The following is an 18,228-nucleotide window of genomic DNA, read 5'->3' as shown; positions in this document are numbered from 1 at the left end:
GAATCCGGTTTCATGATCCCCCTAGTTCTAGACAACTATCTTAGCATGCTTTATCCTAGAATCAACCAAACGTAATCTCAAACCGTGCATACCATTATTACCTAAGAAGAACATTATTCAAAAGCAAAAGGTCAGTGCATACAAGTCCAATTTTCAAAAAGAGAAAGAGTGAAAATAAAGCCTCAAAAAGTTATGCACACAAACAAGATTAAAAGAAAAGGAAAGAAAAGAAAAGAAAAGAATGGGAAACTTAGACAAGGACAAGAAAGGGAAAGAGGAAAAGAGCAAAGATGCAATCATAACACGTTTATCCCAATCGACATACAAGCGGTCTAATGGCCACATCGCCAAAGACCCCAAACACACTAGGTGTTAAAATCATACATCCTCGAACCGTTCAACTTCTCCTAAATCTAATCTTAATCTAAGCAACCAAGAAAATGAAGAAGTGAAAATAGAAAGGTAAAATAAGAAAGGCCTCACCAAGCATCCACTCTAAATTAAAGTACCCAAGGAGTAGGAATGTGCATCTCCAAAAGGTTCCGCAATCCAAAGCACAGGCTACGAGCAAGGTGAGTTAAAGAAAAAGGCTATATATACAAAATGAAATTGTTAGTAACTTCCAAACAAAAGAAACCAATAAAACACTTAGATACAAATTATATACAAAGACCTAGAGAAACCATCATCATTAAAATTTCTATTTATTTGTTTTTTTTTTGTCTTAAGAAACTCCCAAAAACATCAAGAAATGAACCAAAACAACAAGCAACAGACCAACGAGACCATTAGCAAAAATCCACCAAAAGCCTTATCAAAGACTTCCCACCGAGCCCCAGGTGCTTCCCCAAACCAACATAAAACATCCTTTTTGGCCCTCCCCCTCACAAAATGAAGGCATCGACCGCGATGCCTATAATCATGCAAAACAGGGAAAGGGGAGAACAAAAAAAAAGGGAACAACCCTGCATAAGGGGACTATTGGCCACTAGGGCCGGCACCATCATCACCCGTATCCCAACCTCCGGTGTAACCGGGAGGAAAACCATAGTGACCCTGGAATAGGTCAAGTTGGGATCGGGTTAATTGGTCATAGGGCTCAGGCTGAACAAGGGGCTCAGGGTGATGGGGGTGAACATAGTAATATGCGGGATCACCCCAATAATCACTCCCCCCCAAGACCCTATAATCATAAGGTGGGAAATCGCGCCTTGGCACATCGGGGTCCTCCACCCCGGGCCAATATGGGTACGTAGGGAGGTTGTCACCACCCCATGAAGGTACCGACCCTTGTTGGGGCGGCACATAAGGGTAGTTGACCGGAGGTGTGACCTCCCCCCTACGCACACTAACGTCATACAATGCGCTAGTTTGATAAGACAAAGTTTGGTGGTCCGAGTACATACCTTGCATGCTCAATTGCATGCGCTCCATTTGGTCTCTCATGGCCTCCATCTCTCGGAGATAAGCATCCCCTTGGAAACCCTGTTGTTGTTGTTGTCGTCTTCTTTGTCTTCTTCTTCCTTGAGCATCATCATGAAAATGCTCATGTTGTTGTTGTAGTGGCAGTTGTTGTTGCTCTTCATCATATTCATCACCTCCTCCTTCCTCCTCTTCTTCATCATTCTTATCACCCCCATCAATCTCATCATCCTCCTCCATCTCATCCTGAATCCTCCCATTGTCCCTAGGGACCATCCAAATGTTCCTAGTCTCACGAAGGATGGAGGTGGCGGCCGGGTTAGGGAGAAGGCAATGGTGGGTATTTCTCACTAGCCAAGAGTAGGTGTCGGTTCTCCTAGTGCTAGTTATGAAACGTAAAGTGTTAACTTGCTTCAAACTAATCCACACGTCTTCACTCCTTCCAACCGGAGTGCAAGACTTCAAGAACCCCTCTTGCTTAAAATACGACACAAGACGTGTCACCATGCCCCCACAATGAATTTCCCCCGTTTTGACCCCATGCATTATATCCTTGCAACAATTCATGAAGATATAGCCAAAATTAATCCTTGACCTTAACTCCGGCTTGGAAGCCATCCATAACACCAAAATCTCCTCCCTAGACAACTTCCCCAAATATTGCTTATTAAAAACCGAATACCCAAGAATTCTATGAAGGATCCTAAGGGCCGGATGGATAATCTCACTAGCAAGAGACTTTTTCGAATCAAACTCCCTCTTGTTGGCTATGGTTCTCCACCAAGAAACCTCATTATACTCAGATTGGACAAGGGAGATAAGGGGCTCGAAGATATCACCATTGGGGTTGAAACCAAGGGCTACATTGAACTCGGCTAGGTTCATGGTGTGTTTGACATTGAAGAGTTGGAAGGAAATAATAAAATCGGTTTCCCCCACCGTTATTGAACTCAAATGTGGAGAAAAATTCAATGGAAGGCTCCAAATAGGTTCTAGGGGCCGATTTTAGAAATTCACCCAAGCTAAGGTTATCTAGGAGGATGTCAAGGTCATTTTCAATTCCTAACTTGGCCATATCCTCACGAAAGTAATGCCGGGAGGGTCTAAACTTCCGGTCTTTCATTTTGTTATAGATGGGGGTTTGTTTAGTCCGGTTCCAAAATTTGAGAGGGGGTAAAGGAGGAGGAGGAGCATCATCTTGAGTTGTGGAATGCGGTTGGGGTTGAGGGTTTGAGGAGTGGCCTTGAGAAGATTGGTCGGGGGATTGGTTTGAGCGCTTCTTGCTACTTTTGACTCTTTTTATCAAATCCATTTTAACAAAATTCACACAAGTCACAAGAACACAAAAAACTCCCTCAAACAAATCAACTTCCTCCAAAAATTACTCACAAACCTCCTTACAAATCCAACCAAACCACCACAAACTACAAGGTACCTGTTCCAATCAACACAACAACCAAAATCCAACAACAAACTACAATATCAACAATCATTCAACAATATAATCATGAATCAACAAGAAAAAGTAACAATCACCCAAATATACCAATTTTCCCATAAATCAACCATAAAACACAAAAATCATGCTCAAATTCAAGGTAAACAAACCAATGTAAAGAAATCAATTGAAATTGACAAAAATATTACAAAGGTTAGAAGTATACCAAGATTGGAGACTCAAAGTAAACTCAAAGCACTTCAAAGACCCGAAATTTCCCGAAGAAGCACGAGAAAGAAGAGGAGGAGTGTTGAAAATGGAGGAAAATGGAGGAAATTGTGAAAAATTTGGGCAAAAAGTGAAGAAATTTGTGGGAAATTGATGTTTTGGGGTTAGGGTTTGAGAGGAGGTATAGAGAGAAAGGGGAAAAATAAGGAGAAGAGGAGAAAATAAGAGAGGAGAGAGGGAGAAGAGAGGCGTGCCCTGGGTTAAAACCCAGTTCGTCGCGCCCTCTCCCGAAAATGCCGCGCCCGCGGATAAACTCCCGCGCCCGCGGAGGGACCGCGAGGCAACCGCGGGGACTTCCTGGAATTTCAGAATTTTAGTACCTGATGGGGGTCGCGCCCTCTCCAAATTTGCCGCGCCCTCTCCAAAACCTCCCGCGCCCGCGGAAAGACCGCGGGGCAACCGCGGGAAGTCCCTGGAATTGGGTTCCAAAGTTGCTTGAATTTAGGCCGCGCCCTCTCCAAATATGGAGCGCCCGCTCCAAAACCTTTCGCGCCCGCCCGCGGGGAGACCGCGGGGCAACCGCGGGGACTTCCTGGAATGAAGCTTCAAATTTGGTCGAATTGAGGCCCGCACCCTCTCCAACAGGGGGCGCCCTCTCCTGAATCTCCCGCGCCCACGGAGAGACAGCGGGGCAACCGCGGGAAGTCCCTGGAAATGATATTATAAATTTGCCTCAAGAAGAGAAATTTCCCCCGAGGTCTCTCCTTGCCCTCGGGGAGCCCTCTCCCCAGCACTCTTAACTTTTCTTCTAACCCCTTTGTTTTTCAACAAGCGATGATAATGCTTGACCTACAAAACAAACACAAAACTAACTCAAAAATAAAATCAAAAACCAATCAAGAAGAAAAGAAAGGAAAAAGAAAAGAGATGAGAATCCGGGTTGCCTCCCGTAAGCGCTGTTGGTTAACGTCGTTAGCTCGACGTGCACCACCATTTCAAGGTGGCTTGAAAAGAATCATCTTGTGAACAAGTGCAACAAACACTCCCTCATAGTACTTCTTGAGCCGATGACCATTAACTTTGAATGAAGATGAGGAGTTCAAAGGAGAAATCTCCACGGCACCATTATCAAAAACATCTTTCACCAAGAATGGTCCACTCCATCTTGACATGAGCTTTTCGGGAAACAACTTCATCCTTGAATTGTAGAGGAGGACTTTGTCACCTACACAAAACTCCTTTTTCTCAATCAACTTGTCATGAACCTCTTTGGAGCGAGCCCTGTAGGAGCTAGCACAATCGTAAGCATCAAGTCGAAGTTCCTCTAGCTCATGAAGATCCAACCACCTCTTCTCCCCCGCACTAGCTAAGTTAAAATTTATCTTCTTGATAGCCCATAAGGCACGATGTTCAAGCTCTACCGGGAGATGACACGATTTGCCATAGATAAGGCGATATGGAGTGGTACCTATAGGCGTCTTAAAAGCCATTCTATAAGCCCAAAGAGCATCATCTAACTTGTTCGACCAATCCTTTCTATTCCTTGCAACCGTCTTCTCAAGAATGAGCTTTATTTGACGATTGGAGACCTCGACTTGGCCACTCAATTGAGGATGATATGGAAGGCCGAATCGTTGATGCACTCCATGTTTCCTCAACATCTTTTGGAAAGCATTGTGAACAAAATGAGATCCGTTATCGCTTATCACAGCCTTAGGCACGCCAAACCTTGGGAAGATGATTTTGTTGAACAACTTCAGCACTACTTTGTGGTCATTAGTAGGGGAGGCAATGGCCTCAACCCATTTAGAAAAATAGTCCACAGCCACAAGTATGAATTGATTACCATATGAAGATGGGAACGGTCCCATGAAGTCAATCCCCAAACATCGAACACCTCTAACTCAAGAATGGGTTGTTGAGGCATCTCATTCCTCTTGGAGATATTCCCAACCCTTACATCGGTCACATGACTTCACAAAGCCCCATGAGTCCTTGAAGAGATGCGGCCACCACAAACCACATTGAAGAACCTTTGTAGCGATCTTGGAAACACCCATATGCCCACCACTAGGGTCTGAGTGGCACATCCTTAAAACACTAGGCACCTATTCATTCGGAACACAACGCCTAAGTAAGTCATCAACCCCTCGTTTGTATAGGATGGGATCATCCCACAAGTAATGTCTTGCCTCCCTTTTGATTTTCTTCCTTTGGTTCTTTGAGAAAGAGGGTGGAAACTCCCCACATGCTAGAAAATTCACCAAGTCGGCATACCATGGGAGTTCCTTCACCTCTATGGCATATAAGAAGTCATCAAGCATTCTATCCTCAATTGGTGAACCATCATCATGAATGTGATCACCCTCAAGGCGAGAAAGATGGTCCGCCACAACATTCTCCGCACCCTTCTTATCCCTAATCTCAATCTCAAAAGTTTGCAATTCAAGCACCCATCGAATCAACCTAGGCTTGGACTCTTTCTTGGCAAAGAGATACTTGAGGGCCGCGTGGTCCGTGAAGACTATGGTCCTGGAATTCAACAAGTAACAACAGAATTTCTCAAAAGAGTGCACAATTGCTAAAAATTCTTTTTCAATTGTTGTGTAGTTCTTTTGAGCCCCATTGAGTGTCTTGGACATATAATAGATCACATGAAGCTTCTTTTCTACACGTTTTCCCAAAACACCTCCAATAGCCCAATCACTTGCATCACACATCAATTCAAAAGGAAGATCCCACCTTGGGGCTTGAACAATATGAGTGGAGATAAGGGCCTTCTTCAATTTATCAAATGCCTTCAAGCATTTGTCATCAAAAATGAACTGAACATCCTTTTGAAGAAGGTCATTTAGGGGCTTAGAAATAAGTGAAAAATCCTTGATGAATCTTCTATAGAAACCCGCATGACCAAGGAACGATCTCACACCCTTGACATTCACCGGAGGTGGAAGTTTCTCAATAACTTCTATTTTTGCCTTATCCACCTCAATGCCTTTATTTGAAATCTTGTGCCCAAGCACTATACCTTCTTCTACCATGAAGTGGCATTTCTCCCAATTCAAAACAAGATTGACCTTAACACATCTTTCCAAACACTTCTCAAGGTTCACAAGGCACTCCTCAAATGAGACACCCCCACCGAAAAGTCATCCATGAAAACCTCCATTTCCTCCTCCAACATATCCCCAAAGATACTCATCATGCACCTTTGGAATGTAGCGGGAGCATTGCATAACCAAAGGGAATTCTTCGATAGGCAAAGGTCCCATAAGGACATGTGAAGGTAGTTTTCTCTTGATCATCGGGGTGAATGGGGATTTGGAAGAATCCCGAATATCCATCGAGGAAACAATAGAACTTGTGCCTTGTTAGTCTTTCAAGCATTTGATCAATAAATGGAAGAGGGAAATGATCCTTCTTGGTGGATGTGTTTAGACGTCTATAGTCTATACACATCCGCCAACCCGTGACCGTCCTAGTTGGAATGAGCTCACCCTTCTCATTCTCAACCACGGTCATGCCCCCCTTCTTTAGAACAACATGCAGGGGGGAGACCAACCTTGAGCTAGAGATGGGGAATATGATTCCCGCATCCAATAGCTTGGTGATCTCCTTCTTAACTACTTCTCCCATTTGGGGATGTAGTTTTCTTTGTCGTTCGATAGAAGGAAGGGCGCCATCCTCAAGTGTTATATGGTGTTGGCACAAGGCGGGGCTTATACCTTTAAGATCATCAATTGTGTACCCCAAAGCACCTTGGCGCTTTCTCAAAACACCACATAATGCTTGAGCTTGGCTCACGCTCAAGGATGCACTTACTATCACGGGATAAGTGGAATGAGGGCCCAAGAACTCATACCTAAGGTGTGATGGTAGAGGTTTGAGCTCTACCATAGGCACACCATTACCTTCCTTTGATGTGGCTGCTTGCAAAGCCTCTTGGCTTGAGATTTTCAAGCACATTTGCTCATCCACTTCTTCCATGCTTCCGTTAAGCAATTCTTCATAGAATGCCACTTCCTTGCATGGTGTACCTACTTTGTCCTTGTTCAACAAAACATTCTCAAGAGCATCGTTAGAGGTGAGCAAGTGCTCATGCATGGAAGACACAACATGATCAAGTGAATCAATCATCATGTAATTTTCTAGAGAAGAAGATGAAAATTTCATGCTTTCATTCAAATCAAATTCAATGACCTCATCTCCTACCTTAAGGGAAATCTTTGCACTCCTCACATCAATCATAGCACCCGAGGTAGCAAGAAAGGGTCTACCTAAAATGATTGGAATAGTAGCATCTTCATCCATTTCAAGCACAATAAAATCCACCGGGAACACAAACTTCCCAACCCTCAATGGAACATCTTCTACCTTACCTTTTGGAAACTTGATTGACCTATCGGCTAATTGCAAGGTAATGTTAGAAGGTAAGAGTTCCCCTAGTTCAAGCCTTTGATAAACCGAATATGGCATTATGCTAACACTAGCTCCCAAGTCACATAAGGCATTATCAATTTGCATCTTGTTAATGGAACAAGGGATGGAGAAGTTTCCGGGGTCTTTCAATTTGGGTGGCATTTTGTTCATGATGATAGCACTACAATTTTCGGTCAAATTGATAGTTTCCACAACCTCACAAGTCCTTTTCCCACTCAAAATTTCCTTGAGGAATTTGGCATAATTTGGCATTTGGTTGATCACATCGGTAAAAAGTAGAGAAAGATGAAGTTGTTTTAGCATATCAATGAATCTCCCAAATTGCTCATCTAATTTGTGTCTCATGAATTTTTGTGGGTAAGGGAGCTTGGGTTTCACAATTTCTTTCTCTACTCTCACCTCTCTAGGTGTCTCAACCACAACCTCATCCAATGATGCCCTAACCCCCTCATTCTCAACCAAGGCTTTCTTAGGAATCTCCTTATCCTCACCCTTCCTAGGCAATCTCTCCTCAAGAACCTTACCGCTCCTAGTAACAATAACATTCACGTGTTTCTTGGGATCAAGACCTTGGGAAGGTAAGAAGAAGGGCTTGCATGATCTTTCAAAGCATTAGCAAGTTGAGAAATTTGATTTTCAAGCATTTTATTGTGGGTCATCATTTCATTGAACTTCTTATCACTAACGGCCATGCATGTGTTCAACAACTTGGTTTGATTCTCAATTATTTCTTCCAAATTGGTCCTAGGTGAAGAAGGTTGGGAATAGGAATTTTCTCCTTGAGTCCTTGGAACAAATCCGGGTGGGGGACCTCTTTGAGCATTATTTTGAAAATTGCCCTTCCCTTGATTGTTCCAAGTACCCCTATTTTGATTTTGTCCATAACCTTTATTATGGTTACCACCACCTTGATTATGGTTACCACTACCTTGGTTGTGATTTCCATAACCTTGGTTTTAATTACCATAATTTTGGCTTTGATTTTGGCCACTATAACCTTGATTATTATAGCTACCACGGGAACCTTGGTTCCCTTGGTTTCTATAACCACCACCTTGATTATAGTTGTCAAAATTGCCTTGGTTTTGGTAATTCCTATTCCATTGACCTCTTTGATTATCAAACCTTTGAGCATTATTATTTGACACATAATTCACATGCTCACTCTCGTTGTTATCAAACTCATCAACACATTCATTAGGACAATTACTAGAGTCATGATCATACGATCCACATGCATCACAAAACAAACAACCCATAGGCATATTCGTAGCTTGGGATGAAGTATAAGTGCTCTCCAATTTGGCTTTGATTGCGGTCATCTCCTTTCCCAAGTTTGTCATTTGGGAGGAAAGGTTGTTGATCGCGTTTAGATGGTCTACCGAGTACAATGAAGATTGCTTGCTTGAAGAGTCTCTCTCCCCATCTTGCCAATCTCTATAGTACGTCACCACGTCCTCAATGATGTCCACCACTTCTTCTTTGGTCTTGTTCATGATAGGACCCCCGGCCCCCCCATCAAGGCATGACTTGCCTTGGGGACTTAAACCGCCATAGAAGATTTGGACCACTTGGTATGTTGGGATTCCGTGGTGAGGGCACTCCCTTTGATACTCTTTGTATCTCTCACATGCTTCGTAAAGGCTTTCATTTGGCCTTCTCTTGAACCCTTGAATCAAGGCTCTTGCCTCTGCCGTCTTCTTTTGAGGGTAAAAACGGGACAAGAAGGCCTTTGTAACATCATCCCATGTTCTCAAGGAATTGGGCTTCACCTCTTTATCTAACCACTCTAAGGATCTTCCTATGAGAGAGAAGGGGAACAACTTGAGGCATATGAACTCTTGATAAACTCCGTTGACTTTGATGGCGTTGCAATATTTTTTAAATTCTTTAAGATGGTTCAACGGGCTCTCATTCTTAGCCCCACTATATTGCCTCCTCTCAATTAAGGTGATAATGGCCGGCCGAATCTCGAAATCATTTGCCGGTGTTGTAGGTGGAGTTATGCCGCTCTCAAAACTATAAGCACCGGGTATTCCTAGCTCCTTCAAGGCCACTCTCGGATTTTCTCCCATGCCTTGCTCTTCTTTAATCTCTTCTTCACTTAAAGAACTATACCCCAAGGAGAATCGATTAGCTATTCTTCTTTAATACTTTGCACATTATAAAATTTAATTATGCCTAAAAAAATATAAAAGTCAAAGACTCTTTAAGAAATTATTCTCAAATATTATGAGATAAAGTATGATAAGAATTATAGGAAACGAGGAACAACAAAAAGGAATTAGATTCCATTTCTATTAAAAGGTTCATGTTACTCTAATTAACTTATCAATCATTATCTTCACAAGTATCAGATACTGCTTGAGTGTTCTACTTTGAAAGTGACCTCAAACTATTAAAGATAAGTTAAGTTATTGACTTACAAGCTTAGAATTAAGAAAGAAGAGCTACATTAGTTGTAAGGTCGTATGCTTAATTTAATGACCTTTTAAGCTATGGCTGAAGCAAATAAATTTTTATTGTATTCCATAATTAGCAAACAATCCAATAACACAAGGAAAGACTCACAATCAAAGTAAAGAGCAATAGTTGCGAATTTATTCGAATGGCAAGGCTGTCTAAACCATGAGTCAAGAATTCTTGATTATAGACAAACATTTCCCTAACATGAAAACTAATGAAGTTCAAATCACAGGCATGATTTGTATTCCGGACATCTTTAGATTTGTCACATTAACAAGAACATACTCAAAGCTATATAGGCTCTTGGCAGTTGATCGATTCGGAATCGTTCTTAGACAAGCAAGTCTTACTTGTTAAAAACCGACAAAGTAAAGAGCTATTGTTCTTTGTATAGACAATTGACTCCGAAAGCTAAAGAGGATTCAATTACTTCAACGTTTCACGAAGAATTTGAAAAAAATGTGGCTATATTCATCAAATGTGAACAAACTTGACCTTGAATAGTTCAATAGTTCAATAGTTCAATGAAGTAAAGAATCAACTTAGCAAGATATCAAAACGTCTAGGTTAGATCGAGCGATGTTTGCTCGAGCCAAGCATGACCATCACAAAGTTATGAAATTTAAATTTTCATAAATAAACTCCACAAAGAACATAGTGTGTTTTCACGGAGACCTCGATGCCATTTAAAAATGACTCGAACAATGATGGATCATATCCCTTCCTATAAAATCTTAAAGATTTGCACAAATGACTAATGTTACACTAAACAAAATGTCAAAGCTAAGAAAGGACACCATATTCAGTTATGGATAGAAATAACTTCTAAACGTCTTTTCAAGTATGTCTAAAACTCTTAGCCACAGTGGAAGTTCACTGGCTAAGTAAGAGCTTAGTAACTCAGTGGGATCTTAATGGCTCATTAAAGGCTAAGATAGCTCAAGTAGGAGCTAACTATTAGTTTCAAAATGAACTTTTAACCTAAGACAATATACATGTCTCTTTGTAAGCATTCAATTGATACTACGGGCATAACCTCTACAACCTAAATGAGAACATAATATTTGTTGCTCTAAGTGGTGTCTTTCTGGAAAGTAACACATTTCCAGAATGACAAGTGGGAGGCAACAAACTAGAACTCAGAATCTCGGAAGACTCAAAAGGGCTTCATGAGAATGATTTATCAAGAATACTCAAAAGGACTTTACAAGTGACTTAAAAGAGAATTCATTACTCACAAAAAATCTGAAAAGTTAGAGTAAGATCAACATATTCAAAGGGCTTTGAAAGCGCCTTGAAACTCAGTGCTTGATGTAATTACCCCGTATAGGTATAGGATTCACCAAAGCTTGTATTGAATCCTATAAATTTTCTATTAAGTTAGAAATAAACCTAGGACTTACAAGCATACTATTTACTATTAGATAGTAAGGGAATAATGTCTTGTAAGATAGCTACGATAAATCCAAATTCCAAATAATGGTTAGAGGCCACAAAATCCGAAAAAGACTCCATGTTTGAAAATCATGTTTAAAACTTGATTAATTTTCATGAGGGTGAAAGACCTATCGATCGCAAATAAGTTTTCAAGGAGAAAACTAACAAATCTAGAAATGTATGTGCATACATAGTTAGATTGGTTGAAAAGGTTATAACTAAATTCACAGAGTTGATTATTAATAACACTACGTGAAAAAAATGAAATTTGCACCGGTTCAAACCCGGCCTAAGGCACCGATTTGAACCGGTGTCAATGTGGGGTTGCCAATTACCCCCCTTTTTTGCCACCGGTTCAAAACCGGTGCCATAACTGATTTTTGGCACCGGTTAACCGGTGCCATAACTATTTTTTTTTTAGAATTAAAGTCAATTGGCACCGGTTAATCGGTGCCAATTCATGTATTTTTTCTTATTTTTTTTTTAGTTTGCTTTCTCCACTTAGACATACAATAAGAGATATATTGATATAACCAAGCTTGAATACGAAACATAATCAGAAATTTATTGATGATTAAATTGTTATTTTACAATACAAAAAAATAAAAAAACTTACAACATCAAAATCAAAAAAAAAAAATACAATATCGAAGAAAAAAAAAATTACACATCAAAGAAAAAAAATTACAACATTGAAATCAAAATTCCAAAATCAACACGTTTATTCTTTACCTGCATCAATTAAAACAACGAAATTAATAAAAACTCACAATAAACTAAAATTACGAAAATTAAACCCAGAAAATAAACCCAAAAATCACGAAATTAAAAGCAAGAAAATAAACCCATAAACCCCCCCCCCCCACCCCAAAAAAAAAACCAAAAAACCAGAAAACTGAAAAAAAAAATATTCACGAACTGAAAATAAAAAAAATTAAAAAAAAAAAAACCCAGAAACTCAAAATTATAAGAAAAATTGAAAAAAAATACAAAATCCCCGAAATTTTTTTTTAAAAAAAACCCATAAAACTCAAAATTTTTTAAAAAAACCTAAAATACACATGCATGTACCCAGAAAAATTGATTAATTAAACCAAGAAAAAACGAGAAAAATCGAATTAAAATACAAAACCGATTAAATTCGGATAATATACCCAGAAAAATTGAGAAAACTCGAATTAAAATCCAATAATTGATTAAATAAACCAAAGAAAAATCGATTTAAATCCAAAATCAAACCCAAATTTAAATATAACAAAATCCCCAATAATCGATAAAATAAACCCAACAAAATCGATTTAAACCCTAACCTCGAATGATTATACCCAGAAATTGTTGTTGATGTTGATGTCGGTAGGCATTGTGGCGGTGTTCAACTTTTGTGGTGGTTGTGGCGGCTTTGCGGCAGTGGTGATGTGGTGGTAGTGGGCTTTGTGGCGGTGGTCGAATTTGTGGTGGTGAAGATCGAAGAGAGATAGGAGATGAAAGAAGATCGAAGAAGCTAGGGAGAGGAGATCGAATAAGGGAGATGACAGGAGGATCGAATAAGGGAGATGAGAGGAGAGAGAAGGGAGAGAGGAGAGAGAAGGGAGAGAGCAGAGAGAAGGAGAGAGGAGAAAATGGAATAGAAGGAGGCGGAGTGAGAAGTTATTAGGGTTATGTATGTGACGATCTGTTTTTTTTTACCTCTTTTGCCACCGGTTCAAAACTGAATCGGTGCCATATGTCTAGCCCAGTTTAAAGCTGCTTCAATCTTAGCCTTTTTTCCACCGGTTTGCCTTGAACCAGTGGTAATATAGGGATCCCCTTTGCTGTTTTTCTACTAGTGTAAAAACCTATTTGCCAATCGGAATGCTCAAGTCTTTTCGTGATTATTCTAGCAAAATTGCACATATGGAGTATGGAAAAATAGATACCAAAACCGCCTTCCTAAAATAGAATTTTGGAAGTGACTATGAAAATAGTCTAAGGGTTTTTAAAATCTAAATAATGCTAGATTTGAAAGCAAGCTAAAGAAATCCATTATGGTATTGAAGGAATCATTGCATAAAGGAATTGGAACGTGTTTTCTCATAAAGTTAATAAAAGGATTGACTTATCAGAGAAACATCGAAATTCTTGTGGATAAGAAGTTTAGTTGGAGCAAGATTCAATCTCGTAAGGTCCAACAAGAAGTTTACAAACTCAGTTGTAAATTAACTATCAAATGCTAAATGCTTAGATTTGAATTTATTTTTGACAATGGACCAAGAAAAAGACAATAACTAGTACATATTGGTTATTAAGATCTATTGTATAGACTTAATAAAATGTTTAAATGAGTAAAGGAATTTACCGCATTAAATATGAATTGAAGGGCTTTGAAAGGCTTTTGACCCACATCTATAAAACTATGTAAATGTTTGAACTAAGTATAAGTTACGCTAAATACTAAGTCAAACAAGAAAGACTCTAGTAGAGACTTTCAACCATATCACATAATAAACAGTTTAGCAAGACTCGGTGAAACTGGATGAGCTAAAATGTAACATGGATGGAAAAATATTAAGAATCATTCTAAAATTAAATCCTTCATGTACGCTATGATATGAAATAGTCACAAGAATTACTTGCTTAGAGCATGTGAATTATGTATATAGTACCAATCAACCTGAATCTATGTAATAGATTGTTAGATTATTGCCAAGAACATCCAAAGTACTTGGATAATTATGAGGATGAGTTCTTGACGCATGGAAACAAATATGATTTGAGTTATGATGTTTCAATCACAAACCTTAATAAGGATTAGATCCTTAACAAGGAAGTCGTTTATAAGCACGAGCTAACAATGAGTCGTGGCTTGAGAATGGTAACACGGACGTGCATTTGTGTGTAATGTGCGCGAATTTAAGGTAAATTTTTATGATCACAACTGATTAGGGTATCCTAAATCATTGTGAGCCATTTGTAATGAAACCCAAGCAAAGCATCTTCAGGAAGCCTACTAAAATATATGTTAAGAATATTGTTTCCTTAAAGGCAATAATGAAGAAGATGTTCTATGGAAAGTTCGTTGTTGAACGTTAATGATTATTATAGGTTTTCAAGTTGAAGATCTCAAACTCTATAAATAGAACCAAAGTTCAGCCATTTTAATCCAAAAGCCTCTTGCTATTAAAGCTTCATCCTTCTTTTCTTCTTTCTTCCTCCCATTTTCGTACTACTTTACCCTGTATATGTTCTAGGCCATTTTTCAACCACTTATGATCATTTTTAGCCGTTTGTTGTTTGAGACAAAGTTGTTCCTCTCAAAAACTACTTGAGGTTAGGCTCAAGAATCACCTAATTAAAAGTTATATACTATGAGATATGGATTCTGCAAGATCTGACGTCTTCTTTTTAACGTGAGCCTTCTCGTGAGCTTTGCTACTTTATATTGTTTTGCGGTTAGTCTTTCAAAACTAATATCTATTTTCTATTTATAATTTTTTTAAGGTTTAATATTTGATGCTTATTTAATATAATTCATATAATGTTTATTTAGGAGATAGTTCGTGGTAGTAAATCTTGGTGGAATAGTTGTAATGATCAAGGTACGTACTTGTGGCTAGATCATTAAATATGTAATTTTATACAAATGTGTTTTGTGTTTTAAATGATGAAATATGTTTGAATGTTGAACATGGATTTATGAATGTTTTGAAATAAATATTGTGAAATGTTTTACTGTTTACCTTCGGAAATAAGTTTAATGTTCTAAAAAGTTGTTTATACGCATACTTGAATTCAAATTCATTTTAAAGAACAAATATTATTTAAATCCCATACATGGAATTGGAAGGTTGATTTATCAAAGATATATATTGGATTTTTATGACTCCCACTATGCGGAGATAAAATTAAAGACTATGGGCTATGTATGACCTAGTATTTCCCCTTGATATAGCACTATGTAAGGAGTTACTAGCATGGGGGGTGTGCACACTTAAGTGGAAAAATGATTTTCGAAAACTTTGATCTTCCCTTTCTATTGGAATCTATTTTTATAAAGTCGTTGGTTTTGAAATGTTGATAATATTTGGAATGTTCCTAAACGTTTATAAATGTGAAATTTCTATTTATGGAAGGTTTGAATAATTGTTATTTATAATTGCTAAATCTTACAAAAACATGTTTAATTAAATAACATGATTTTACGAATCTAGCATTACTATGTACTTGGCGTTTTTGCTAATATGTATCTCTTTTGTTTTGGCTTGGCCCTACTTGTCATTATGATAAGTAGATAGGTGATTATGACTCGACGTGATCTAAATGTGGCATTGGGGATGAAGGGCGATAATCGTGTAGTCTAGATTTCATGGTTGATGTTTTGTATGAGGAATTCTCATATGGTTCAATTTTGAAAGCCATTATTACAATTATTATCAATATATAAAATTTTAGTATGTATTTCCTCCACTGCAAGTCTCTGTTTTGAAAAGCCTTACGTAATCACATGGTGGTAATATCCCTAAGTTACTCTCTAAATAATGTTTTATTATAATTATCATTGGAGATTAATTTCGGGTGTTACAAGCGTTTTGGAACCTTGAGCTCAAACCCCCCCCTGCATAAGGAAGCTCTTGAACTCCTCCAGCCCATCATTAAGAAAGCCCAGGGTCGTGTCTCCAACTAAACAGGCGTACGGATCTTTAAAATTGTCCGCATCGGCCTCTAGGTTCTCCACTTCTTGATTCACCGCCTTCCCTTCGTCAGGATGGGGGGCGGCCCCAAATTCTGAGGATAGCACGGTGTCCAGTTCGGCAGCTTTGGCCGAGATCCTAGTTTTAGAGCCCCGACCGCCTTCAGAGATAGAAAATCCCTCCAAAACTAAGGGCCCTTTTCCCTTATCCTTCCTCCTAGTGTCCGCCTGATTTCCATGAAGAGGAGTGCTGCGAGATCAAGGTCATCCGGTTCCGCAATTATTGTGCCAATTCTAGGTCTGGCCGACCTGGTAGTGTGTGGAAGGGGTTGTTGAGAAATTCGAGTGAACGCTCCAACGTCCTCCTGAGAAGAGGAAGGAGGTTCTTTCAAAGATTACAACTCAACAGGGTCTATGACCGAGTAGGCGAATTGGGGAAGTGACGGCCAGGAGCCTGTCCTAACGTCTCCCTTCCTGGAGGAACGCCTTGCCTCAGGCGTTCTTCGAATGAGGTGATCACTTCGACTTTCGAGCATTTTGATTACCGTGGAAGTGTTCGTGTTAGTGTTTGTGGTAGTGGTTATCTCCCCGTCCGTGTCATTTATATTATGGGGGACTCTAAGGTTTACCACACTGCTTTCTTAGTTTCTCTTGGCGTACGTGTCGTACGTTTGCATCATTCGAGCTACTTTCGATTGCAGGGAAAGAGAAGAGTAGGTGGATGAGAGTTGGTACACAGTAGAAATGGACCCATTCCATGACGGAGACATCTTGTCTCCGTCCACTCTAGACTCCTTAGTCCCAGGCAAACGGCCGGCCTCATGAAGAGAAAGAGACGAAGCTAAGTGTTGAGCAAGGTTTTAATAAAAAGAAAAAACTAAGGCAAATAAAAGAGAAGTAAGAAGAATAGTCGGCTTACCTCTGTACGTGTATAAAACTCTGGAAATCCTTGAAAATCTTGGAAGCTAACCCAGAAAACACAAATTTGTGACCGGAAAATTCAAGCGTACGGCAGAGCTCTTAAAGATTTAAGGAAGAAATCACTTTCTCTTTTTAAAAGCTCTAACTTATGTCTAAAATTCTCAAAGTCCCAAAGTAAGAAAATGAAGTTAAACACCCCATATTTATAGGCAAATTTATGGGGGAAAAATGGTAATCTACATTTCCCGCCTAAAAATTCTAAAGGCAATTTTTTTAAAAAGTTAACCTAGAATTCGAATAAACAAATTAACTTTTTCGTCACTTTAAACGGAAGAGAACAAACGGACTGACAACACGTTAAAATAGATGGACTTGTCAGCCGAATCTAAACCGTTGTCCCGAACAACAAGTGTCTTTTCTAAAAAGGAAGTCGGCCTGTTGCGTCCGACTAGCCTCCAAATCCAAGATGTATCCAAATAGAGGAATTACAAGAGGATGGAACCAAGCGTTCGGCCCAAAGAAAGAATCCCCTAATTAAACGAATGGTAATGTTTGCATACCAACTCAATACACAAAATTCTATAAATACTCGGACATGACTGAACGAGTAGAAAATCAGAGGAGGTAGCCCATAAAGTACGAGTCGCCCCCTCTTAGGGAAAAAAATTACCCAAACATGTGGACTAATTCCCCCGGTGACATGTGGCCCAATCAGAAGGCGACATGTGTCACTATAAGAAAAATCTACCTATACAACCTTATTTAACAACACTTGAATAAGAGAGAAAAGGACCCCCCTTACATCAAGAGGCCCAAATCCGAGAAAGTCTCAAAACGACGCTTACCAAGGACATGTGTCCCTACCTGATTGCGCCGCCAATCAGAAAACGTCATTCAAGGGGGCAAACCCTAAGAAGCTCAAATCCCCACCCCTATAAATACCTCAATCATTTATGATGGGAGGGGTGGATTAAGACAACATTTACTGGAGCATAAAACAACTCTAACTTCTCTCTACTTTCTCTCTCTAGCCTTTCCAATTTCAAGTTACTAAGTTAATCGTCGGAGGTGAATATTTCGTTACCGGAATATTAATGTTTTGCAGGTGTCCGAGTCTACTTGTCAGAAGAACGTGACAAAAGTCCGAGGAAATCACAAAATCATCTGAAACAATTATTAATCATAATCCATTTATTACTCAAAATAACCT

The 18,228-nt window shown here is 39.4% G+C and overlaps 1 protein-coding gene across 1 annotated transcript; it reads right to left on the bottom strand.

Annotated features, from left to right (window-relative positions):
- Nucleotides 1-3,808: 3,808 nt before the first annotated feature.
- Nucleotides 3,809-6,129, bottom strand: LOC110713098. The gene is made up of 3 exons (XM_021891559.1): nt 5,366-6,129; nt 4,318-4,816; nt 3,809-3,937 (listed from the first exon to the last, which is right to left on the bottom strand). The coding sequence occupies exons 1-3, from the start codon at nt 6,127-6,129 to the stop codon at nt 3,809-3,811; spliced, it is 1,392 nt and encodes a 463-aa protein (XP_021747251.1).
- Between the last annotated feature and the right edge of the window lie 12,099 nt (nt 6,130-18,228).

This window comes from Chenopodium quinoa, unplaced genomic scaffold (genome assembly GCF_001683475.1).
Source record: "Chenopodium quinoa cultivar QQ74 unplaced genomic scaffold, ASM168347v1, whole genome shotgun sequence".
Taxonomy (NCBI): domain Eukaryota; kingdom Viridiplantae; phylum Streptophyta; class Magnoliopsida; order Caryophyllales; family Amaranthaceae; genus Chenopodium; species Chenopodium quinoa.
This window is presented reverse-complemented; position numbering and strand designations above follow the sequence as displayed.